The sequence below is a fragment of the Callorhinchus milii genome, unplaced genomic scaffold (genome assembly GCF_018977255.1).
Source record: "Callorhinchus milii isolate IMCB2004 unplaced genomic scaffold, IMCB_Cmil_1.0 Scaffold1, whole genome shotgun sequence".
NCBI lineage: Eukaryota > Metazoa > Chordata > Chondrichthyes > Chimaeriformes > Callorhinchidae > Callorhinchus > Callorhinchus milii.
In genome coordinates, this window is record NW_024704742.1 from 103,469,789 (window position 1) to 103,497,588 (window position 27,800).

At 43.9% G+C, this 27,800-nt stretch overlaps 1 protein-coding gene across 1 annotated transcript in view; it reads right to left on the reverse strand.

Annotated features, from left to right (window-relative positions):
- Positions 1-18,844, reverse strand: part of LOC103181140 (small conductance calcium-activated potassium channel protein 2) — a 92,569-nt gene extending 73,725 nt beyond the window's left edge. The window contains exons 1-2 of the mRNA XM_042333857.1: positions 17,774-18,844; positions 16,759-16,854 (exon numbers count right to left, since the gene is read on the reverse strand). Coding sequence (XP_042189791.1) covers positions 16,759-16,854; positions 17,774-18,844 — 1,167 coding nt within the window. The remainder of the gene's footprint in view (positions 1-16,758; positions 16,855-17,773) is intronic.
- Positions 18,845-27,800: the final 8,956 nt, after the last annotated feature.

A 27,800-nucleotide genomic window follows, 5' to 3' on the forward strand; every position in this document is an offset into this window, starting at 1 on the left:
TTTTGAGGCAGTAGCACAAATAGATCAAATTTCTATTCCCACTTCACATGATGGTCACCAACTTTACTGCAATCATATTAACTAACTGAAGTGTTTAAAGAAACGGGAGATTTCACTTTGTGATTTAGTTCCTACAGATACTGACAATGGCTCATTATATCCTATGGAGGTCGCTTTCCTTCCAGCGACTTCTTCTGGGACGACTTACACTTCGCTTACCCTCCCACCCACAAAGCCGGTCTTCATTTTTAATTTCACCTCGACCGTCTGGGAGAAGATGAGCGGACAAGTACAACTCAATCAATCATCTACTTCACAACAGCGGCCAATACCTGCACAGAGGATAGGGTCTACATTGGCAACTGCGTGGGTTTTATATGCCTTGGGTGTGGTAGAAAGCGCAGTAACAGGGTCGATAGTAAACATTGTGATAGTTCAAGAAGGAGAGTTGATAGTATTAAGATAGTATTATGTTACATTTACTTTGTCTATTCCAGTATTTCAATAATGCTCAAAGCCAGCAGGCAAGGATAGAGAGAACATCCACTGAAATAATATTTCAAAGTTCTGTGACCATACTGTTTGTTAATCATGATATTATTGATAATGATGTGCTATAATTACAGATACTAATAGTAGTTGAAAGGATTGATGTGGTGGCTGAGGTAAAAGGGAATCATAAAGAATCTGATGGTGATATTGGGCTGTGTTGTCAGCTTCACCCACTCGAGGTGGGGACTAGACATTTTGCAAACCCAGAATTATGGTTTGTCTTAAGTTGACCAAAAAAGATAATGCGAAGACTCATAACTTGGCTGAAATAGAACTGATTCTATGGTCTTTCAAGGACATTGGTAACATCAGTACATAAAGGTTGCCAAGAACAAAAGGAGTATACCGACCTTGAAGGATACGTTTTTAACCCTACAATGAATGGTAAAAACAAGCTGTTGAAGGTCTCACTGCTGACTTGGCAGACATGACTAAAAAGATCTAAGTTTGGGAATGAAGAAGACAAGTCTAACCATCTTAAGAGATATTCTATAATCAACATTGATCGAACCACGTTAACAAGTCGATTCCTAATCACAGCCCAGTATCAATCTGATTAATTAATTGCATTGAACTTTATTACTCATATCTTATCCTTTTGTGACTGCAGAAGCCATAATTTTATTTACAATGATTGTGTCTTTATGTTGTTTTTTTTATTTGCTTTATTGGTCTTGGTGTATTCATGAGACCTCATTATTATCATTATTTCAGACTCAAGATGGGGACTGTTAGATTGAGTAGAATATTGCAGAAATTATAACACCTTATAGCAATTATAAGATAGTGGTTTAAAACATTAAGGTTATATTGTGGCTGTTGGTTTCAGGCACTGTGAGAAGCAGGCACAACCTTTAGTCCTGATGTATGAGGTAAGGGCCACCTGGAGATAGGGGGAGACCCTGAGCTTGACACCAGGACAATAGAATATGTGTCTGAAAGCTTTTTCTCGTAGACTGGTTACACACTCAGGGACAGTAATGAGATACGCTTAAGCCTGTCTCAATTCCAGATGGCCAAAAAGAAGAGAACCTCGTTGATCAGGTTAGACAGGACAAAGGAAGAATAAAATTCTGGAGACCATAATCTTATCTAGCCGGAGCAAAGGTTAGAGGGGAATTTAGTATAATTGGGGCGCCAGCGAACAGAGCGGGGTGGGAGCAGGGAGAGAGAGACTAAGAGAGGTGTGGAATCAGGGAGAGAGAGACACTAAGAGAGAACGTGAGTATTGCAAAAGCTTGAGCCTGAGAAGCCGACATGAAAGACTGAAATCAGCCTACAGACTACACAGAACTGGTAGTATGACTATTTACCTCTTTTGCTATATACTCATAAACTGTTTGTGAATAATAAATCATTGTACCTTTATTAAGGATTGTTGAGTCATTATTTCAGATCCTCGGGATCGGTATATCCCAACAATTAGTTTTATTAATATGATGAACATTTCAATAACATTTAAGAAAGACTAGAGAATGATATCAGAGCTATGTGCTTAATCACAATAGACATCCAGTCTGAGCGCTTAATAAAAGACAGCCACATATTTAAATGATGGAACACAATCGCATGCCCTTATCCATATTTCCTCACTATGGCAACATATTTATTACAATGCATAGACAGATAGTGGCATAAATCAGTTGGATCTATTTCCAACATATTTTTAAAAGGAAATTCCTGCTAAATTGTGGGAATAATAATAATAAACCTTGCATTTTGATACAGTGCCTTATCATACTATTGAGACGTCACAAAGCACTTCCCTGTGAAGTGTTGTGACTGTATATTTATAGGTGAACCACATTCCAGAAGCAAACTGTGTCAGGTCGGCGATGCTCATTTCTGGTTACTGAAAGGAGTCTCTATACAATTTGGATTCTTTATTATGGTACCCCATTCAGAAATTCTGTAAATTAGAACCCACTGTAAACAGAATTATATCAAGTAAGGAAATTTGCCCAGCATATATATATATATATATTCCAGCAATAGAACCCAGGTCCCCTTGCCTGCGAGGCAAGTGTTGTTAATATTGTTAAGAATTCCGAGATGCCACCCGGCATGAAGGGCACTATATAAATGTAAGTTGTTGTTGTAGTAATATTGTTATCTCAACAGTAGATTTGTGAAAAGCTAAGTTTTATTGTTTGGGAGCGGACAGCAATATTTCTTCAGCTACAATCTCGCTGCTGATCCTGTAAGCAGGTTGTCTCTTCCCCAACAATCCAGGATGCTGTTACATGTCTGAACTCTGCCCTTGCAGATAGCACACATCCATGGCAAACAATTAACTTGTCCAATGCTTCCAAGCCTTTTGTTAGCCAGATATTATGGCACGGCTCAGCAATTGAGAGACTGAAATAAGCACTAATTACTGAACCAACTTTAACAAAGATGAACACTAACTAATTACTCATTGCAGAAAAGAATTAAATTGCAAAGATAAATCTCAGCACATCTCAAAAGGGTTTGGGTTACCCTATGAACTCATAGTCTTTCAAAGTGCTTCAATATAATTTGTGCTTGCCCTCCATTCCCTTGTTTGAAGACACTACAAGGAGATTCTCTTTGACCTGTATGGGGGCAGCCAGGTGTATGACACACAGAATCCCACCACCAGGCTTAATAACAATCATGATTCTTACATGTGACACAGTGCATTATCACATATAAAGTCCTATATCAAATGTAAGGATCATGATTATTATTATCAAGAGTATGTTGGCAAGAGCCAAGATTTGGGGACCCGGGAGTGTGCAGTGGGGCCCGGTCCTACCACTGAAACACAATACATATTGATGAGCAGTGCTCAGCGTGAGAGGAGCAAGTCGAGTGGCTTTCTGTGCACATGTGCAGTGATGGCGCCAGTCATGGAACCATGACATCATGGTCCAGAGGTACTGACCTGCAGCAGCTCTTGATCGTGTCCCATGATAAGGCAGGTTGGAATTTCATAATTGATGATGAATCCTTTAATCTATCCAATGTTGCTGAACCTAGTACTTGAGCAGAGCTCTCATCAGATTCAAAGGATAAATCGTACTAAATTGTCAGATCTTTTCTTTTGGAATACCTATACAGATTATAAATTTGGTATAAAGATAAATTTTCCAAAAATTTGCCACAACAGCTGAAAAAGGGCATTCCTTCTTTGAAAACTATCTAATTACAAAAGTACTATAAACATTACAGACTGTTTCTGATTCATCACTGTGAAGGTGACTACAGGAAAACCCTATGACAATACGGATTTGCTCATAATGCAATAGGATTGTGGACTCGGACATTCTTATACCTAAAAATACAAAATCCTGACATCTCACGACCCAAATAATATTTTTTGCATTTGATAATCCTTGTATTTGATATAGAGCATTATCACATCTCCACGATGTCTCAAAGTACTTCACAGAATATACTGTAAAATGAATTGACTATGTTTTGTGGGCAACACGCGGCAGCCAATTGCGAACAGTAGTGTCCCACAAACACTCGTAGACTGAGTGACTACAGAGTCCCTATTCTTTGGAGGGACTTGACCCTTGTAAAATGATCCACCAATCGACTAACAACCGGGTCCCTACTTACTGCTAAGTAAACAGAGGCGTGTATGTGGAGTAAGAAAACTTGCCTGACGTTTCGCCCCTCCCGGGAATCGAAACCCGGATCCTCTCGGTCGCGAGGTGGGTGCTATAACCACTACGCCACACAAGCAACAAATCCATTGTTGCAATTCAAATGCTGTTATTGTGCAGTAATTTGAAGTGAAACAATGGGAATTGAAACACAATACATATTGACTGAGCAGTGCTCAGCGTGAGAGGAGCAAGTCGAGGGGCTTTCTGTGCACATATGCAGTGATGCCACCAGTCATGTAACCATGACATCACGGTCCAGAGGCACTGACCTGCAGCAGCTCTTGATCGTGTCTCATAATAAGGCAGGTTGGAATTTCATGATCTCAAATATTGCCTTATAAATTAATGTCTGCAATTAGTAAATTAAAAGTCAATCATTCATTTATGACTAATTGGTGGACCAACCAGCATTTATATATTTTATTCCTCTTCCCATTTTGGAGATAAGGGACCCTTAAGGCCATTTTGCTTAAAATTTTATATCAAGCTGAAAATTGCTTAATTCACTCCTAATTTGGAAGCCAGTTTCCTTTTCAGAACTGCAGAAAATCAGCTTCCAAATTAAGACTTAATTTAAGAATTTTTCACAATTGTAAGTTTTAAGGCCAATCAGTTTTGCAGACAAATTCTTCATGTTGTAACCACATTAAAGAGAAACTCCAGTCTCCAATCAGGTTATATTTAGGATGCTACTCAGATCTCTCATCTCACCTTTAATTACTTTATCCTTTTATCTATATAAAATAAACCAGGTCAAAGTGGATGTTTTCCACTTTCAGAGACCAGTTACTGATTGCTGTTGGAGAGATTGTTCGTATCTTTCAGTTACCAGATCACAATGTCACACTGCTTCTATCGATAAAAATGATGGGAAATCTGGTGCTCTTGTTAATGGGGCATGTCACCTGACCTGTACATTAAAATTATACTTGTCAGGAGTTAGTGGGACTCTGATTTCACTGAAACCAGCATAGTCCCAATATGCAAATTGTCACATACATGTGTTTGTAAATGCAGTGTTACTCAAAGAGTCTTAGTGAAAAACAGATTGCCCAGTAATGTGTGGCTTGTATTGTTCATCAGCGCACAGAAAATAGAATGACAGATGAAAGTCTATCATGGGTGGGTAGAGTGGAAATCAAGCTCACGCTAGAAAGTTGCCTACGTTCTGTATGTATTGTGTTGTATATTGGTTCTGTTACAATTCAGTAACTTCAGCTGTGCTACTAACCAGGGCAATGGGTATGTGCAGTCAGACGAGCATTTTGTGCAGGATTATCAAAATGTAGTGATAATTCACTGTAGTGAATTGACAATTTTGTGCTTACACAGATACCAGTATAAATTCAACAGTAATGTTATGGTACAAACAACATGTTTTAAGGTTTTTTTCAACCGAATTTTTCAACAGTCACAGAAACATTTAAAAAAATGCCTTTTGTACATGACCGGCAAACATTATCCTAATATCCTTCTTTTCACGAGAAGCGGTTGTGTAATGCTGAGCAGCGTCTCTGGTACTGTATAATGGCACTGTTTGCAACATAGATTTCACAGCATCTAACTGGGCATACTGCGCATATCTTTGTGCTTGTGCAAGTCACGAAGGGCAGCATTCTGTTTGCAGCTGTGGACCTTCAGTGCTCCTTGGGGCAAGCTATGCAGTCCAACAAGGCAAAAAAAAACACTGTGTTAACCTGTACAGGGAAGCCATGACCGCAGCCAAAAAAATGCTGGCAAAGTGCCAACAGCAGTGAGGACATATAATTGCCACCACTGGCACTGTGTCTCTAGAAGATGCATAAAGGGCACCTGTGGTACATGTGTCTCTCCTCTCTGGGGGCAGTAGCATTGGTCGTTTGTCACTACAGCGCTGCCAATGTAACCAAGGCTGCTCTTGTCAGGAACACTACAATTTGAAGGCATCAATAGGAAACACAAGCTATGTGAGATTTACCTGCTGTTAATCTCCCTAGGTGGTATATTGCTGCCTGAGAAACTGACATATTCACTTTAAAACTTATTTTCTTGAAAAAAAATGTTTTTAAACTGTTTCAGAGACTAGTGACAAAGTCATGTTATAATAATAATTCTTGCATTTGCTATAGCGCCTTATCATGTCTTCGAGACGTCTCAAAGCACCTCACAGAATATACTGTAAAGTGAATTGACTGTATATCTTGTGGGCGAACCACGACAGCCAATTGCGCACAGCAGTGTTCCTCAAATAGTCGTGGATTGAGTGACCAAATTATTACTTTTTTAAAGAGGTGTGGAGTAAGGTAAGGTAACTTGCCCAACGTTTCGGCCTGCCAGGGAATCCAATCCTGGTCCTCTCACTTGCGAGGGAGTGCTCTAACCACTAAACTACAGGACCATCAATCTTAGCTTGAAATATAGAAAACATTATATATCATGATTTAAAAAGCTGATTGCAGATCCATTAGATCCAAACGTAAAACTATTGAGGTGAATTTATATCCCCATAGTTTCTCCTTCAGACAATAGATGCCGTGTTTGCAGACAATTTATCTCTATGTTCCATTTAGTATTGTTTCATAATGGCGTTAATATGCTTAAATTTGCAAACAACCATCAATAAATATATCCTCAACAGTTTCTCAGAGACAAAACAAAGATGTGTTTTTATTTTCTGAGAAGCAGCGGCCGGGCAAAAAATATCCTACAGCTGCCAGAATTCTCCACCCACACTGCACAACCAAGCAAATTCCCAGCTTCAATGAGTCTCCAAACTCACCCAACCTCACAGCATCAAGTCAGAGAGATGTCCCTGGGATCTCATTGCCTTTGTGCTGGCAGACTGGAGGGGTGTTGTACAGGGTCTTCACAAAGTCTTGTTAAACCCCTTTTTTTTTGCTCTAGTGCACTGACCAACAACTGAAATGTGTCTAAAAATGCTGATATTTGTATTTAGGAGTGCTTAATTGTATTTTGTACAGTGTTTAATTGAATTTAACCGTCCAGAGGATCAGGGTGAGAGCCATCATTTTCATAAGAGATAATGATCTGTCGCCATGTTTGGTGTCATCTTCCGTAACATGGATGGAGTGATGAGGTGAAATGCATCTCTGACAGCTTGTGTTAGCAACTCCGTAGTCTCATATAGCTATTTTGTAACAAGTGGGGTAAGAGGACTCCATGGACATCACCTTTCTGTATCATATGAAACATTTGAGTGTATGGACACACTCAATGTTAATTATAAATCACTATTTTTCCTAAATGTCTTCCAGTTCACTGTTTCAGATGTGCAATATCTGAGCAGCAGTGTATTCAATCACAATATACCTTTTTCTTAAAAATGTGAAGCTGCTTTATCTGGGTGTTCAATACCAAGTCCACTTCCAGCCAGAGCAGAGCTCGAACGTGCTTTTCGCATATTGTATTCATTCCACGGGCTCACATCAAGGCCTACAGATCAAACCACTGCACTGTAGTTTAATATTGATGTCAGCAAGATCGAGGCCCTCCTGATTGCCTCGCACCTTTGCTCCCACATCTCAGGCACTGGCAGCATCAGAATCCATGGATGTACACTCCACCTTAACAAGCCAGTCAGGAACTTGGGCATCTTGTTCAACCTTCAACTGTCCTTTCTCCCCCTTATCCGTGCCATGACCCACTCTGCCTTCCCTCACCTCTGCAACATTGCCTGACACCGCCACTTCTTCATCCCTCAGGCCAACGATACCCTCATACACGCATTCATCGCCTCAAGGCTCGACTACAGAAACTCCCTCCTTGTCGGCCTCCCCAACTCTTCCCTCCACAAGCTGCAGATCATCCAGAACTCTGCAGCTCCTGTTCTCTCCCGCACCAGGCTCCGTAACCCTATCACACTCACCCTCGCTCGACTCCACTGGCTCCCCAACCCTCAGAGGATAGAATTCAAAATCCTTGTCCTCCTTTTCAAATCCCTCCACAATCTTGTCCCCTCCTATATCTCTGACCTACTGACCCTCTAACAACCTGTCAGTTCCCTTTGTTCAGCAGGCTCCGGCCAGCTCCATGTCTCCCACCCGACCAGCGCTACCATCAGCGACTGGGCTTTCAGCCGCTCTGCCCCACCCTTTGGAACTCCATCCCACAATCCCTTCGTCTTGCTCCCTCCCTCGCCTCCTTCAAGGCACAACTCAAGAATCTCCTTTTTTGACTATGCCTTCAGCCGCCCTCCTACCTCTCTGCCCTCCCTCATCCCAAACCTGCCCCCCCATGCTCGAGTCCTGATCCCTGACTGTTCAGCGGCTTGGTCGTCCTCCCGACGTGAAAGGCACTTTACAAATGTAATTTTTGTTGTTGTTCTAGTTTGGTTCTTTGTGATCCCTTCTAGACTTGAGTCTCATCTCCTTTAATTAGACAGACTGCAATGGAAAAGGAAATGTCGCGCAAGCTCCTCAAACACTACGAGGCTATCACCCCCATCCTAGCTTGGCTTCCCTTCTTCCCATTTCCAAGCAGATCGAATTCAAGATCCTTATCCTTGCATATAAATCGCTCCAGAGGCTCGCATCACCCAACTTCTGCGACCTCCTGCAACCCTGTTGTCCAAGCCACTACCACCTCTAAGCAAACATTTGCTTCGTGTCCCACGCCGATCCAACCTACCAACAGTAGGCAAGCTTTCAACTATTTGCCCCCACTTTCTGAACAGCATCCCAGAGTTCCTCCTCTTTGCCCCCTCCCTTCCCATTTTTATAGCCTGTCTTAAGACATTTGTGATCCCACAACTGTTTGAGGGACACTGTTGTGAGCAATTGGCTGCTGCTTTTCGCCCCCAAAATAGTCAATTCACTTTACAGTATATTCTGTGAAGCACTTTGAGACGTATCAAAGATGTGACAGCATTATTATTATATTTTCCATGTATTTGGCACTGGCAAAGTCTCTATTCTACATATGTTAATTATGAATGACTATTCTAGCTCACCAACAAACAGCAAAATCGATACGTATTGCTTCCTGTAACCAGGTGTCAATTTGCCAGGATGCAGTGATCCTGATTTGATAAAGTTCTTCGTATTTCTAGGAAATGGGACATTCCTCGCAAAGCACTTTCAAAGCAATACAGCTGCAAGCACTGGGCTTCACGCAGCCTGTCAGTTAACACATACCCACCGGCCAGCAAGGAGCATGAAATGCATTATCCACATCACCAGTGCCAATCCTTGCAGAATGGATACGTATCTCAAGCAATATAAAAATACCAAAAGAAGCAAAATTGTGGGAGGTAGTTTCTTGCCATATCATTTAAACAATAGGATGTTGGAAATCTTAAAGCAATATAGCATTTGTTTTTGAGGGGGTGATCTCAGCAGCATTCTGACTAGATTTAATGCACTGATCTCTAAAGTATAAACTGCAAGATTTTGGTGTGAATTAGTTTGGAATTTAATTAATACATATTTAAAATAGTGTCACATTCTGTAATTTCCTACATTTACTCAGTGTCATAACAGAACGGAGTATCTACAGTATGTAGCTCGATTCATGGAAACATAGAAATGTGCAGGGCGAGAGAAAGCCATTACAGTCTGTCTGTCCAGTCTAGTCTTTAAATACCATCTCTCCCTAACTCGCACACTCCTAATCCCTTGCAACACAAAATTCCCTCTTGATATTACCCATCTGATTTACTCAATAATCTTTTTGGGCAAACTCCTTCACATGTTAATCACCCTCCAATGGGATAAAGTTGTCTGAACTGTTTATTCAGGTCCTTATGAGTTTACCTGTACTAAACTCTGTACCCCCATCATACCAATTCTAGCCAGGCCCCACTGGCCGAACGGACTGATTTCAAGATCCTCACACTTGTTTTCAAATCCCTTCATGCCCTGGTACCTTCCTACTTCTCCAACCTGCTCACTCCAAAACCTACAACCTGCTGCCTCCGCCTGACTGGCCACGGCCTTCTGCATGTCCCTCCATTCCACCATTGGAGGCCGCATATTCAGCCACTACGCCCTGAAACTCTGGAACACTCTTCCCCTATCCCTCCACCTTGTCCCTTCCTTCCCCATCTTCTAGTTGCGCCTTAAGACCTTCCTATTCAATCGTGCCTACGATCACCGCCCCCTCCCCCTGGCTCAATGTTGTGCTCCACCACTGTCAAGCGCTCTGGGACGCTACCCTGCATGAGAGGTGCTATATAAATGCAAAGTGCTGTGGTTGTTGAGACCATGATCCTTTGTTGTGACATCTTGACCATAATGGATAATTATTGAAGCTTATATGTACCTTTTGAATGTTGTACTCTTCAAAAAGATTAACACCTCAATCTTCACCAGCTTCAATGTCATGTATCAAATTTAGTTACTTATTCTTGTACACTGCAAGAATACTGCAACACTGCACTATTACTATTTTGGAAGATTCCATTACTGTACACAATACTTTCAAATTCACATCCAAATACGAGTGATTTTTTTTAATGTCAATGAGAATGGATCATCGTGACATTAAACACAAGGTTTAAAAAATTTGCTTTAGACTGGCTGTAAATATACTCAGATCAACAACAACACAAATACATGCGTATAGTGCCTTTCATGTTGGGAGGACATCCCAAGGCACTGGACAATCAATGTTTGGGACCCGAGCTAAGGGTCTGGATCGGGGAGGGTGGAGGATAAAGTGGAGAAGGAGGGTGACTGAAGGCATGGTCGGAAAGGAGAGTTTTGAGATGGGTCTCATCCATGGCTTGATGTCTGACAGACATTCTGTCAGTACAGCAGTGGTGCTGGAGTCGTCTTGTTGACGTTTAACTGCATGAAAATTTGCACTCATCCAGCTTTTGAGGTCCAACAGACAAGCTGACAGAACATCAGGGGACTGTGGGTTGCAGCTGGAAAAGTAGAGTTGAGTGTCATCGGCAAACATGTGGAAGTTAACCCCGTGTCTACGGGTGATATCACCGAGAGGGAGCCGATAGATGAGGAAGAGGGGGCCAAGGATGGATCCTTGGGGCACCCCACAGGTGACCGGGTGGAAGCTTGAAGAAAAGCCATTTGCAGAAATGTAGTGCTGGCGGTTTGTAAGGTAGGACTCGAACCAAGCGAGTGCGGTCCCACTGAGGTGGATGATGGAGGACAAGCAGTGGAGGAGGATGGTGTGATCGACTGTGGAGAGGTCCAGGAGAACGAGGAGGAAGATGGAGCCCTGGTCACAGATAGAGAGGATATCGCTTGTGACCTTCACGAGCGCTGTCTCTGTACTGTTGGCAGAGGGGAAACCGGACTGGACGGGTTTGAGTAGGGTGTGGAGGGATAGGTGTGCGTGAAGTTGGTTGGCAACAATGCGTTCCAGAGCTTTGGCCAGGAAGGGCAGATTTGAGATAGAATGGAGGTGGTGGTAGGTGACACGGGCCAGAGGGATGAAGCTGCCAGGCAGATGTTGCCAATTTTAGAGGTAAGTAAGTCCATGACCTCTTTGCACTTGGCATTAGATGTGATGATTGAGGGGCTTGAGGGGGCGCACGGAGGAGGTGGTGGTCGGTGGAGAATAGGATTTCGGAGGTACTGTTGGCTTCCAGTATGATGTATGAGTAGAGCGCAGTTTTTGCTTGTGACAGGGAGCGGCGGTAGGTGTGAAGATGCTTGAGCCACAGCTGGTGGTGAACCATGAAGCTGGTTTTCTGCCATCTGCGCTCAAGCAACCGGGTTTGGGATTTTAGGGAGTGGAGATGGCTGTTGTACCAGGGGGAGCGCATGGGTTTGGAGTCAGTCCTGGATTTCAGGGGGATGCGGGAGTTGAAGATGAAGGAGAGGCGATCATGGAGCAGCTTGACGGCTGCTTCAGGGTCACTGCGGGTAGAAGGCCAAAGGGATAGGAGGTCTGAGGATGAGAGGGCCTTTGTACGGGTCTTGGGGGGGGAAGCCTTTTCCATGGGTGGAAAACTTTGGTTGAGGGCTTGATGGAGGAGAAAGGGATGTGAGAGGAGAAGGAGATGAGGAAGCGGTCCAAGATAGCCTTGTCCGTGAATATAGATATTGAAAAGGGACCAGGGATAGAGCCCTGAGGAACGCCACACTAGACGGTGCAGGGACAAGAGGATAAGCCATTTGTAGAGATGAAGTGGAGACAGTGTGAGAGGTAGGATCTGAACCATTCAAGGACAGAACCATGAAGATTGAGATAAGAGGAGAGGCAGAGAAGGAGGATAGAGTGGTCAATGGTATCGAAGGCAACTGAAGTCAAGGAGGACGAAGAGACAAAGGGAGCCCTGCTCGCAGAAGGACAAAATGTTGTTTGTCAGTTTGGCCAAAGTGGTTTCTGTGCTGTGGGCGGCACGGAAACCCAATTGGAAGGGTTGGTGAAGGGAGTGGTGGGAGAGGTCATGGGGGGCTCCTTATCTACGATTATTCTGAATTGCTTTTGAATAGTAAAATTGGCTATTGGAAGAATTTGCCTTGTTTGCAGAGCTGAGCAGCCACACAACTGTGCGTTTCCTTAAAAATATGAACGCCGTGCATGCAGCGTATGTCAGATGTTTTGTGCATACATGAATCATGCATGCCCACGCGCATTTTGTCTGGGGAGAGAAGCGGTTGATAATTAAGGATTGCAGCATCATGAATAGACATCTACAGGATGTAGCAGATGGTATGAAGAGGATTGCATGGGAGGTAAAAGGTTTTACTCATGAACCCAACACAGGTTTCGGCAATCAGCATTCAGATCTGTCCTTGTGCTGATTCTGAGGGCGTAATTCAGATGATTTATGGAGAAAGATAGATGGATTTTGTCCTTTCAGATGAACCTACTTGTCACTATAAAAAAACTTTGTATAAATATCACTAATAAATATATTTTTTTAAAAAGTAAAACCTATAATGCATTCCAGTGAAATTTAAAATGATTTTGTTTATTTCTGTCATTTGCTGCTTTGTGTTCAATAGTGGTGTTTAGGACCATCTATCCCTGGCACTTCAGCTTCCTGACAGCTCAGGCAAAACAATTCTGTCGATCCACCGTCCCTTCCCACAAATGTCATTGGGACACAATGTTTAACAAGAAGATTTGAGACATTGAAATAAACTATAATTATTTCAATATTTACAGATTGTTTTTTTTCAAAAAGGGAGCCGTTAGCGATATTTGCATTTAAACATGAGCCTTACAGTTTAGTGCAAGTAAATAGAACTAAACGTCCATTAGAACCTCATGGAGGCCAATAGAAACATTCCCATAAATGTTAAAATTTGAAATCAACAGTCCACGTTTGCTGGGCCGATTACAGTAAAACTTTGGAATGTGAAAGAAATGTTATTACCTCTTCAATCTCAACACGTTTGGACGACATGTTTACTGAGGTTAGAGTTACTTATACAGTTGTTCTTGGCCATGATAACCTGTTCGGAACCATCTTAGTTGTGCAACTGAAGAGCAATGTCAAACGGGTGCATTTACTGAGCTTTGCTTCCACCTAACACTGCCTGAGAAATTAACTCAAACTACAATTACTCTACTCTGAACAGCGGCTAGACTTCCAGTCCCACAATTCTAAAGATCCCAAAGCCTCTATAGGAGTCCTGTAGCTCAGTGGTTAGAGCAATCGCTTTGCAAGTGAGAGACCTGAGTTCAATTCCAGGCAGAGGGCGAAACCTTGGGCATGTTTCCTTACTCCACACACCTAATAATAATCCCTCCAAAACCCCCCAAAAAACAATAATAAATTGGTCATTTTCAATCTACGATTGTTTGTGGGACATTGCTGTGCGCAATTGGCTGCGGGTTCGCCCACAAATATACAGTTAATTTACTTTACAGTGTTCTGTGAAGCGCTTTGGGACGTCCTCCCGACGTGAAAAGCGCTATATCAAATGCAAGGATTATTAAGGATTATTATTATTATCTCTTTCACCCCCAGGAACTAAAAAAAAATCCAGACCTTCAGAAAGTCAGCACCACCCACAAGATATACTACTTATGGCCATGTCTCTAATTTTGCATCAGGACCAGTGGAAGTTGTATTTATGAAGTAATATTGCCCTCTCTCACACACGCCCATGAGTCTGCAATTTTGCCCTCACTTTGGTTCAATTCTTCCCACACCCAATAGTCCAGGTGATGTCACAAACTAATAAGAAATAATGGCTCCACTCAGCAGACACTGCAACAACTGACCCATTTACCATTTAACTCACTAGGCATATCAAATGCAAGGATTATTATTATTAATATTATTTCCCAGGGGGAAGGATAAAAACCCTCTCATGTCCACACTTAATTTGTCCCTCTAATTGTTTTGGTTCCACAGTGAGATACATATATATTATATACACACACACACACATATATATATATAAATGAGGTGCATAGTTTTTAAAAAAATCCTATTACTATTATGCATACTGCTGGCAAAATCCAATGCAGTGCTTGTGGTAAAGCGATTGGGAATCGGCTGATGGGTTTTTAAGTGAAATACTGCATATAACGTAGTTTCACACGGAATACCGTGTGCATTTTAGACTAGTCAGCACCAATATTCTCAACGACCTGAACGTGCTCACAGCACATACCCTCCCATCCCCAGCGAAGGGCGCCCTTTCTTTTCACTTTATTGTACTGCAGGCTAAAGCCCAGGCATTGCATTGCCTGTTGTACAAAACTATTGAATGCAAAGCATATCAGTCTTAGTCGGGCGTTAAATTCATCCGATTTCACGATTCGCTCATTTTAAAAATAATTAACTCAAAAAGCAAGTCCGAGATAATACTCTTCTGGACAATTATTCTGAAGAAATCCCTTCTGTTTTGCATTCATATTGTAATGAAATGTGGTCGAAATACACCTTTACGATTTTATAAACTTAAGCACACAATGATGGGCATGTTTTAATCTCAACTGCATAAAGTTATGTGAATATTATTGGAGAAATGTAAATAAATCTGTGGTCCCGCTTTCAAATCAGACCACGTAAAATGTCACTTGTCGGTTAACTTGCAATGTGATCAGAACTAAGCCAACGATATTGTGCAACTTCTTTAGAAAAAGATTATTTTTAAAATGAAGGAAAAGCTCATTATATTCGCTAATATTTGAAAGAAAGAACTGCTTGTTTACAGAGTGCATTCAAACCCAAACAGCGTCTTTGAGAAGGTGGTAAATGAGTGTCTTGTAGGGTATTCGCATTTACATTGAACCACTTCATTCACGTTCACAAACAAACAATATTCTTAGTCTGGTGAAACGTATCAAAACATTGGAGTTGTCAGTTGGAAACAACATGAATACTGTACAAACCTGAGACTTCACACATCTGGGAAATCTATTGCAAAGATATACAGAATACACCTTTGCTCTGTATGGTGGGGGTGAGGGGAGAGAATCAAACAGCCCTGTGGTTGCGGTGGTGGTACTGTGACTTAATTCTATCAGACGCTCTCCAGCAAATTCTTATGGAGAAACTGTGAATGAAACGATTTGGGAACTGTATTAATTTGCTGGTAAATTGGATTGTGGTTGCACTGCGAGTACAATGTGTTTAAATAATTGAGGCAATGTATCCAACGTAATTATAACAACGGTGTTCTGAGACACGTAAATATTTTATAGCTGCCAATTCAAAACCTCGGGTTGTCAAGTCACATTGGGCTTTGAAACCTGCATATATATAATATATATAATAATAATATATATAATATATATATAATATATATAATAATAATATATATCACATATATATAATATATAATATATAAATAATATATATATAATATATAAATATATATAATATATATATATCCTTGCTTCGATTGCAAATAGACACTTTGGATTTATACGGAAGAGGACAGGATTTTTTTAATATGGAAATGAGTCAGTTTGGGGAATATCAAATGATGCTCTTGTTGCACTATTTCACCGTCGTGGGCATTTGGAATTAAGTAGGAAATCAAAGTGAAGCTTAATTTCGCCTCCTGACTCTCTCTCTCTTTCTCTCTCTCTCTCTGGCTGAAGCGTCGCTGTGTATTCGTGTGATGGGAAAGAAAGCTTTCGGCGGAGTCTATTGGAAACTCCTACAGGCGAAGCGAACGGCATAGACATATGCAATCATTGTGTCGCGTCTGGTCTGCAGAGAACCAAAGCACTTTTCCAGGTAGCAAACAAAACATGAGCGTTCCTTATCCTGCAAAGCGATTTAATAAATCCACCTCCGATCTGAGTTTGGGTTTAGAAATATCACGATTGCTATGCATTTCATGCTCTGCTCACCTTTGCATTTCATTTATTTTTACTGTACTATTCTTTGCAGGTTTATTCAGAACTCGACTTGCGGATCGCGATACACCGGTGGACTTTTTTTGGTTTTGAAAAAAAAAATGACTTTTATTAATACACATCGCATAGCAAGAAGTGTTTATCTGATTTTTAAAAGAAAAGAAAAGAAAAGCAAAGCAAATCGGACAGTCGGGGTCTCCCACACACGCAATCAAACCATGCACCCACCGCACTCAGCCCCAAGCCATGTGTCCCGGTGAGACGCAACCAAAGGTTTGCCATCCGCACACAACAAAAAAAAGAGAGAATTTAAAAATACTGTTACCTGGATTTCCCGCGCGTGGTACACAATAATCAGCCCGAGCAGAATAATCGTGGAAAGGCTAATAAGGCATTTTAGAGCTAACGAATACAGCGACTCCTGCAAAGAGCAACAGAAATAGTTTTGAGTTTCGCATCAAAACCTGTGAAACAAACAGATTAACCGGATTGCATTGGTGAGATGCGGACGTGCACATGCAACGTTGCTTCTGTGGGTAGAGGGAGGGAGGGGGTGTGGAGGGTGTGTGTGTGTGGGGGGGGGGTGGGTGGGGGTGTGTGTGTGGGGGGGGGGTGGGGGTGTGTGTGGGGGTGTGTGTGTGTGTGTGGGGGGGGGGTGGGTTGGGGTGGGTGTGTGTGAGGGTGTATGTGTGGGTGTGTGTGTGTGAGGGTGTGTGTGTGTGAGGGTGTGTGTGTGTGAGGGTGTGTGTGGGGGGGTGTTGGGGTGTGTGTGTGTGTGAGGGTGTGTGTGGGGGGGTGGGGGTGTGGGGGGTGGGTGTGTGTGTGTGTGTGTGAGGGGTGTGTGGGGGGGGTGGGGGGGTGGGGTGTGTCTGTGGGGGGTGGGTGTGTGTGGTGGAGGGGGGTGTGTGTGGGGGGTGGGGGGTGGGGGTGTGTGGGGGGGTGTGTGGGGGGGTGTGGGGTGTGTGGTGGGGGGTGTGTGGGGGTGTGGTGTGTGGGGGGGGGTGTGGAGGGTGTGTGGGGGGGGTGGGTGGGTGGGGTGTGTGTGAGGGTGTGTGTGTGGGGGGTGTGTGTGTGTGGGGGGGGGGGTGTGAGGGGGTGGGGTGTGGGGGTTTGTGTGGGGGTGTGTGTGGGAGAGGGGGTGGGGGTCAGAGACTAATTCTGGCGGTAAAAAGCAGCAGAATCAAACCACGGCTCTCTCCGCTATTAACCTGCAAAGCGCAGCGGCGGCTGCACGCGGCGAGTGGTAAGTCGCTCACGCGGTGGCGAGTGCGAATGAAGCCGCCGGTGACACGCGGTCCCGAACGCGCCGCGTCTCATCGGAGCTCCGCCGCGGCTCTCACCTTCTGATACGCTCCCCACGCGAGTTCGGTCTCGATGACCATCACCACGATCCCAAACATCCCGAAGATCAGGGCATAGTCACTGAGCCGCTTCCTTTTCTCAAACAGCGCTCTCCGGTGTCCCAGTTTGTAGCCGATGTTCTGGTTTTTCTTTTTGCTCGACTTGTTGTTGCTGTTCCCGCCGCTGCTGCCGCCGCCGCCGCTGCCGCCGCCTCCTCCTCCCCCTCCCCCGCCGCCGCCGCCGCCCGCGCTCCCCCCGTACGACACCACCGTGGTGGAGTTGTTCTGCTCGGGCTTCGACACCACGATCTCCGGGGCGACGGTGGTGAAGATGGGCTGCAGGGGCTGCGATTCCGAGTCCAGTTCGTGCAGGTTCCTCCTGGACGCGCCGAGGTTGCTGAGCGGCCGCATGACGCCGCCGTTGTACCTGCAGCTGCTCATGGCTATTTCGGTGAAGGGGTTGCTCTCCCTGCGGTGGCTGCCGGGGCTGGGGCTGGGGCTGGCGGGGCTGGGCTGCCGGGGCTGGGGCTGCCGGGGGGAGCCGGCATGGCTGGCCGAGGAGGGCGAGAACTCGCTCACGTTCAGCTGACTGCCTTGCTGGGAGGACGACGACGAGAGGGGCGAATTAGTCCTGAAAGCCACGGGAGAAGAGGTGCGCAGAAGGAGTGGGTTGTCCCCGGCAGGACAGGTGCACCTGATCCATTCCCCCCGCTGCTGCTGCTGCTGCTGCTGTTGGTGACTGTGACTGCTGCTGCTGTGGTGCTGCTGCTGTTGGTGACTGTGACTGCTGCTGCTGCTGTGGTGCTGCTGCTGCTGTTGTTGGCTGTGACTGCTGTGGTGCTGCTGTTGGTGGCTGTGACTGCTGCTGTGCTGCTCCTGGAAGAACCCGTGGAACTGCAATGGGGTTTCCATGTCAGCGCTGTTAAAGCCGCAGGAGCGGGCTGTGCACCCTGCGCAATGCGTTACGGCGGGGCTGGGGGAAGCCCGGCGCGGGGCGGAGGGGCCCATCCCGGCTCCCGTAGAATCCAGACACCGCGTCCGATTGGTCGGACGGACCAAAACAATCGGCATGACGTAATGTGGAGGGCGGGGCCCGGGCCCTGGGGGGGGCGGGGCCCTGGGGGGGGGGGGGGGAGCGCCGCGCGGGGCTCTCTGTGCCTTTCACGGCGCGGCTCCTCGGGCGCTCGCACCGCCGCGCACTCTCCCTCTTCCCTCTCCCCGCGAAGTCAGGCGGACGGACACCGGCAATGTCCCGCCCGGGCCTGAGCTCCGGCTCAGGCTAATCGGAGACAACCGGCAAATGCAACCAGTCTTTGCATTTGGGATTCAGTGAAACAAGGCGATGAGGGACCGAGGGCAGAGGATGGGGAGGGAGGGAGGGAGGGAGGGGAGGGTAAAGCAAGTGCAGCTCATGGGAGCCCCTCCGGCTGTGCACGGCTGCCGCTTGGCTTAACCCGCTCTGCTTTTCTCGCAGGTCGCCGTTCGCGAGGGCACCGGGAAAGGGACGTCTTGCTGCAGAGCTGCTGTCACGCCGGTCGGTGACGGGCCGCGCCGTCCTTCATCGTTTGCAGGACCCGCAGCGGTAACGGAGGCGTCATCGGGATCCCGAGGGAGGGAAGAGGTGCGAGGATCAGGGCAGCGATCCCCGCTCGGGGGCCATGGGGTCCCTCCTGCAGACACACACACACACACACACACAGAGAGAGAGAGGAAGACGCTATAGGCTGTGAATGGAAATGACTGCGGGGAGACGGGGGGCAACTGGTGCAGTAGTACCTTTCCCCCTTTGTGACAGTCCGTACCCCCACAGCACCTCTGTGCGGGGAGTCAGTCAGTCAGTCAGTGAGTGCAGAGGAACGGGAGCGCCGAGGGTTGGTTTCTGGGGTTGTGCTGATATCCCGTCTATAACCTGTTACGTTTGTGTATTTTTAAACACAAACAACAGGCGATGACAGTGGCCGTACAGTGTACTTATATCGCACCAAAACGACCCGAGTGCGATACGGCGCTGTGACTGCACTGTCCTCTCTCACTGTTCTCCCTCGAGTTACTTTGTCGAATAGAAACGTGTTGCTCTCCGCTGGTCGGAGGCTCCGGCGCCGCGGACTGTACACCGCCTTCGCTAAATGTGCGGACACGCGGTACATTTACCCATTGCTTCGTGGACTTTTATTGCACTCACTCGTGGCCATTGACTGCATCATCGCTGTATTTGGAATTTGAAACGAATCACACGCACCGCAACCAACACACCCAGAGCTCAGCTCCAGCAATGCGGTGACCTTTCTTACCCTATTGTGTTTCAAGCCTCGAGTCCTCAGGTCATTAAACTAATACCCCCCCAACCCCCCCCCCCCCCCCCCGCTATCACCACTGTAATCACTGGACCTCTGCCTTGTGGTGATGAGGGTCCTTCCCTTTCGAAAGGATTCTCCCCTTTTTTGTAAATCTATTGAAAAGGGACACATCATAACGTGCCTTGTGTTCAAACTGAAAGGCGATCGCCAATGGCGAGTAATCCATTCCTGACAATTCATTGCATTTTTACTCACCACGTGGTGAAAAACAAAATGTTCACATCAAGTTAAAGACCACGGAACAAATTCTGACGTGAATGAATTGCAGTTTTCAGTCAACAGACAACGGTGCATTAAAGCAATTGCTTCGCAATACAACGTTGCAAAAGAGGCAGCAAAACCCATTCTTGAAACCGGATCGGTTTCATTAAGTAATTGGATTCTTGGCCTGTATCCGATTTCTTGAAATACTATTCTGCGTCTCCTGTAAAGATCGTTACCAGCTGTTTGTTGCATTTTACGTTTTTGCAACGAGTGAGAATTAATAATTCATTTTAGCAGGGAACCCTGTCTGTATTATGTCGGAGTCACCAATATAATAGTTTATGCTATGTTTCATTTCAATGCAAGAATGCCACAGCTTTCACAGGTAAGTAATAATTCACCACTTCTTTACAGCCAACCGAGTAATGCGTTGTGTTCATTTGCATTATTGAACATTTCAACTAATGTAATATAATCCTTGCACTTGGTATAGCGCCTTACCATGCTAGAAGGACATCTCAAAGCGCTTCATAGGTTCTGCGATATAGTGTGACTGTATTTTGTACAGCAGCACAAACAACAAATGACCAATTTTATTTGGGGACTGTTGGCCAGGACACCGGGAGAAACTCCCCTCTCTTTTAAAATACTGTAGTGCAATGGGATTTTTAACGTCCACCTAAACAGCAGTTTGGACCTTGTTCTCTCATCCGAAGGACAGCACTTCTGACAATGCGACGCACCTCCAGCACTGCATTGGAGTGTCATCTTAAACCCTGTGAGTTCAAGTCTCGACATGGGATTTAAACCCACAGCCCTCTGCCTCAGAGGGAAGAGTGCTACTACTGGGCCAATCTGGTGTAGTCCAAAGATAATGCAATGCTTATTTTTCTCTACAAATATTTAAAGCAATATTATAGAACACAAGTCCTCATAGAACACAATTTAACACATTTGTATTTATTGAGTAATCTGGTTGGCAGACTGCCAACTTCCATGTACCTTTCATGTGGTGTCCTTGAAGTCGCAAAACATGTTTTTTTTATGTTTTATAATATGTGCTTTACATTACCTGCAACATGTTTCTGTTTGGGTAATTATCAAATATTTTATTTATGTTGGTTGTTAAATGGAATCCTTTTCTGTGTTCGGAAACTAAATTGTCAATTTTACCATTTCTGACAGATGGAAGCAAGTTGTTTGTAAAAAGTTTAGGACTGAACATCAATAAAGTGAGATACCTTGAGAATGCACATTCCCCTGATCCTTATTTAACACCTGTTACTTTGTGTTTCAGGGATTAAAGCCTGTTACCTGTGAATTGTGGTGCTCGATGAGAGCACATTTTTTGATTTACTGTGTAAATATATCATACTTTTAGTGTAATAACTAAATGCATTTGACACTAGGTGGCGTCAGTGTTCACAGTTCTGTGCACTGAGCTGGGAGTTGTCAGCAATTATTGGGGATGAGCATACATTGACATTTTCTCAAATATTTCATATTCAATACCACCAATTAATTGTGATTTTTTTTTGAGTAGTTTAAAGCAAATGACCAAGGCTTCAGGTCATCACTATCTATGTTATGGAAGATATCGCACCAAACACAGCGATGGGTCATTATCTGCCAAACATGGCGCTCACACCGAACCTCTGGACACATAGATGTCTAAATACAATGAAACACTTGTACTGAATACAATTAAGTACTTCTAAATACAATTAGCATAATTGTAATAATTTTGTCTCTAACAAATAAAGTAATTGAAGTATTTAAATTTGACTGCATAAATAATATGGAGCAAAGTTTGTTATCGAAATACCAGCACCTTAACTAAAATCAAGTTAAGCCATTGAAATGTACTTTAATAATAATAATAATAATAATAATTCTTGCATTTGATATAGCGCTTTTCACATCGGGAGGACGTCCCAAAGCGCTTCACAGAATATACTGTAAAGTGAGTTGACTGTATATTTTGTGGGCGAACGCGGCAGCCAATTGCGCACAGCAATGTCCCACAAACAGTCATAGATTGAAAATGACCAATTTTAATTATTGTTTTTGTTTTTTGGAGGGATTATTATTAGGCGTGTGGAGTAAGGAAACTTGCCCAAGGTTTCGCCCTGCCTGGAATTGAACTCAGGTCTCTTGCTTGCAAAGCGAGTGCTCTAACCACTGAGCTACAGGACTCCACGAGTATATATATATACACAATACTCCAATTCCCATTTTTTTGGAAGGATGCAGGTGAAATACTGTAATACTCCATTATTTAGTGTATAATGCTCACATTTTACACCATACCAAAGCACAAAACAAAATTGATTAATTGTGCCATCAAAACGAGATCAAAAGAAATGTAAAAGGAAAGAAACGCATCAAGTAATATAAATGGGACAGACCAGTGAAGGAAAGAACAATGCCAGGCAAACTAGTCTAAACAAAATAAGAGAGCAACTGGAGCTGTAATTAAAGTGATGTGGGGGGATGGGGGGAGGAAGAAGTGAAATTAGCACGTGCATTGCTGGAGTGGGAGATCTGTACCAGGCTAAAGATAAGTTATGAATCATGCTGCAACACACTAATCGTTATGAGGGTATTAGATAGCTTATTGTTACAAGGAAGTTTAGGAATGCCCATCTGAGCCAAGGATGTATGATATGTCTCATTATTTGCATACAGTGTGAAAAAAGACATGCCAGAAGAACACAGAACTGAACAATAATAAACAGCTAAAAGTAAAGCATATATAGTGTATGTCACATGACTAAAAGTGATGAATTAATATTATGCTCATGACTCAATTTAACACTCTGACATCTAGGAATACACTGTGTAGACATTATATGCAGGATATATTCATAAGTAGGATCAAAGACAGACTAGGATGCATTATAAGGAAGTACTGTTTTAAGTGCAATGGCATAATTGATAACAAGTGAATCTTAGTTATATTGTAACATAATTTCAAGCCCCAAATGCTCTGGAATCTGTTTATTCTTTATAATAGAAGTATGGAAATGGTACTTTTTTTGCTTTCAGGCAGTGATCAATATATTTATAGCATATTACATTAAACATGAGTATTGCTAAGGACTTCATCTTCCGCACTGAAGGTGAATGACAACTGCTGAGACATGGAAACCCAAAGAAAATGCATTTCCAGTAAAACTTTCTATATAAGAAAGTGAGTTTTCAAACTCTCAACTCAATTCTTGGTTGGTATGAGGCTACATTACAAGACAGACCAGTGGTGTAATCCAGTGGTGTACAAACTCTTTGGTTGGCCAACAAAATAAGCGTTTCTGGATTGAACATTTCTTGATTAATGGCATAAACCACAAAACTATTTTGTTATTTCTTTGATTATTTTGTTGGTCAAGCGAAAAGACCATAATCTAGTGCTGAATGGCACCAAATGAACACCTTCACTTTGAGAGATCTTAATGGGAGTTGGTGCAGTAAATGCCACAAGGTACCCTGATACAAAAATAGGTGGTCAAGGGAAATTGTTGTGACTCAAAAGGTTATCAACATCTATGTGGGAAGAATGTTGTCTTCCAGTGATGCTTTTATCCTCCATGCCCCACCAATGAGCTGATGAGCCAGGCTACTCAGTAATTAAGAGTATCCTTTACAGTATATTCTGTGAAGGGCTTTGAGATGTCTCGAAGATGTGGTGAGGTGCTATATCAAATGCAAGGATTATTATTATTATAATTATCCAGGATTACATCACAGAGCATGAAGCCTTAGCAGGAGGATCACTTTGGAGCCAGTTTCGCAACAAACTGGAGTCCCTCATGTATCCTTAGGAATTTTCATCAGATAACTGACAAGCACAGGTATAAGTTCTTGTAAGATGGTTACTTGACAAGTGGAGCTCCTTCCAGGAGGATTGAGGAGCAACACAGCTACACAACTGTATTAGAATGTTACCGCCATCCTTCAGACCACCATCAGCGCACATGCTGTAAGCCATTGAATGTTGATACCATGTGCAAAGTCTCATCAGTAGGCCCTTAACACTCAGGATAATAAAGATAATCCTTGCATTTGATATAGAGCCTTATCATGTCTTCGAGACGTCTCAAAGCGCTTCACAGAATATACAGTAAAGTGAATTGACTGTATATTTTGTGGGTGAAATATACAGGATAGCTACCAAATCCCAGAATGAGAGTGTGTGCTTGCAAACAAACATTCCAGGTAATGCCTTCCAGCAACCATCAGTCTAAGCCTCAGAGTTTCCATGTCAGCCTTTTGAGAAACATCCTCCTTCAGCATGAAAGAGAGACCTTTGCAGGGCAGCTTACTAAGTGCCAACCACCTTGAAATTCTTGAAGTCTGAGTCAAATGTTACATACCAGGTTTGCTGGACACCAGGTCCTCATGTGAGGGGCTTAAGGAAAAAGAGAAGCCTACCATGAGGTTATCAGGGTGCAGAATGCAGTTTAATACAGGCCAAAGTTTCCCTCCCTATAGTGATTTTTCCTTCAAACAAATCCACCGCATATCTTGTTCTCACATCCATTTCCTCTCAGTGAACTGGGCCATTGAGACCATTTATCTGCTTAACTGATTCAACCAATTGTACTAACCGTCATGTTGGCCAGATGCCAATCTAGAACAGTGTTTTATCCAGATGAATAAAAGTGTTTTTTAAATGAAATATTAGCTGCATTGATTGCTACACTGTGTGTGGTAATCTACAGTTTGTATTGGAAATGATTCACTTGAGAAATCAAATAATAGCAGGGATACAGTATCTGACCAAAAAAATGAGTTTGCACAATATTTACCTTTTTTTTATTTTAAATTCATCTTTATACTAAATCAAAGATGCAAAATTCACTAGATTTTTTTAAAAAATAGAGTGCAATGTTTATTTTGTTATTTTCAAAACTAGCTGTTATGACCTTTCAATGTTCATCCAATGTACCTTTAACTGCACCAGACTTAAAATCCTCCTGATCAGCTGCAGACAAACACAACAGTGATCTTGCTAGATCTGTCACTTAGCTGCTCACTGAGTGAGAAATGGGGTCAGGACCATGGAGATACAGTCTGTTCAGACCACCCACATTCAAAATGGCAAAGTAGCAGGGTGCAAACTGTTTCTTTTTAATCAGGATTAAATGATATCAAATTGGCAAGTTGTTGTTGGCAGAATTAAGATGTTAGTATTTTGATCACCAGAAACACTTATTAAGGTGCCTTGAAAAGCCCATTCAAAGAGAAGAGTGCTCAGTGCTTGAAAAGAACGTTTTTGAGAAGCTGTATCTCAGTGTACTTATTGGATTTTTTAAAAATGTGTACACTCTTTTCATTTCTACTGCACTCATACACGTATATTTAATTGGCTTGCAGTCAGCATACTAACCAACAGCAACAACAACAACAAGATTCCATTTATAAAGCGTCTTTCACGTCAGGAGGACGTCCCAAGGCGCTGCACAGTTGGGTCATGCCCCGAGCAGGGGGGAAATGGTCAGGGTGAGGGGAGGGAAGGGAGGGAGCGAGGAGGGGGGAAATGGTCAGGGTGAGGGGAGGGAAGGGAGGGGGCGAGGAGGGGGAAGAGAGTCGAGAGGGGAGCTGAAGGCACGGTCAAAGAGAAAGGTTTTGAGACCGGCCTTGAAGGAGGAGAGGGAGGAGGCGGCGAAGGCACTGGGGATAGAGTTCCAGAGCCTGGGGGCTGAGAGGCTGAAGGCCCGGCCACCGATGGTAGGGCAGTTGGGGCGGGGGACGTGGAGCAGACCGGAGCCGGAGGAACGGAGGGTACGGGCGGGTAGGTAGGGGGATAGTAGGTCGGAGAGGTAGGAGGGAGCAAGGCCGTGAATGGCCTTGTAGGTGAGGATGAGGATCTTGAAATCAATCCTCTGGGGGATGGGGAGCCAGTGGAGGCGAGCGAGGGTGGGAGTGATGTGGTCCCGAAGCCTGGTGCGGGACAGTACACGAGCTGCAGAGTTCTGAATGACCTGCAGCTTGTGGAGGGAGGTGCCGGGAAGGCCGGCGAGGAGAGAGTTCCCATAGTCCAGCCTTGAGGTGACAAAGGCGTGAACCAGGGTTTCAGCCGCGTGAGGGGTGAGGTAGTGCCGTAGTCTGGCGATGTTCCGGAGGTGATGGAAGGCGGTGCCAGTTGTGGTGCGGATGTGAGGGAGAAAGGACAGCTCAGGGTCGAACAAAACGCCGAGGTTCCTGACTGGCTTTGAGAGGTGGAGAGTGCAGCCTTGGATGCTGACCAACAAAATTGCTTCATTTATTTGTGAGTAGTTGACAGACATATCATGAGAGGAAAAAAAATATTTCATTTATCTTTGATCAAACTACAGTATATCCTTGAAACTTGGCTTCGAAATGTTGAATTAGTTTCAGCACCCTGGAGAGCACCTTGGTCTTGTGAGGTTGCAGCAGAATAAGAACACGATTTGTAAGAAATCTGAAAAGGGAGAGGTATTGAATCATAGAATTATACTGCACAGAAGGAGGCCATTCGGCCCATCATGTCTGTGCCAGTTCTTTGAAAAGGACTATCCCAATCAATCCCATTCCCCCGCGCTCTTCCCATAGCCCTGCAAACTTGTCCTCCCCTTGAAAGAATGGTGACTCTCCACATAGAGGGAGAGAAATTCCAGCAGTCAGATAGTTTTTTGGGGCTGATTCAGTTGCATACAAATATTCCGTGGGCTGCTCACATTAATCAGGTGAACCAACCCCGCATTCCCAATGCTGATTAGAATCTTTGCTCCTTATCTCATTACCATGTATTTCCAAAGATAATGTTATCTGAATCCTGTTATTGTTTATTCTCTTGGGGAACCTGTAAAGATCAATGCATCTTTCATAAATTCCTCAATTTGTCACTTGAACTGTCAAAAGCAAAAAGCCAGCCAAGCCCACTAGTTATGAATAACAAGGCTAAGCTATAATAATAATAGTCATTGCATTTGTTACAGCACCATATCTCAAAGCACTTCACAGAATTTTTTGCAAAGTGTAGTAACTGTGTATTTGTAGGCAAATTTGCCAATTTGGCCTCAGCAATGTCCACAAACAGCCATGAAGTGAATGAACAATTCCGTTTTATCTGGGGGAATGTTGTCCAGGACACTGGGAGAAACTTGCTTCTCTAACACCGTGGAGGAATTATTCTATTGCAGACATCACAAAATATTTTAGAATGTCTTGCTTTGTGCTGTTGGTTAACTGATTAAATACATGATTACGTGTTTTAAAATACTGGTGTGGGATATTTTAAAAGGCAAATAAGAAATCAGTGTAAGTTTCATTCAAACAACAGTACCTCAGACAAATCAGCACACCCTTGTGAGTATGAACTCAATGTCCTGATGTGGGGTTTGACCCCATAGTGGAGTCCTGTAGCTCAGTGGTTAGAGTACTCACGTTGCAAGCGAGAGACCTGGGTTAGATTCCTGGCAGGGCAAAATCTTGCTCCACAC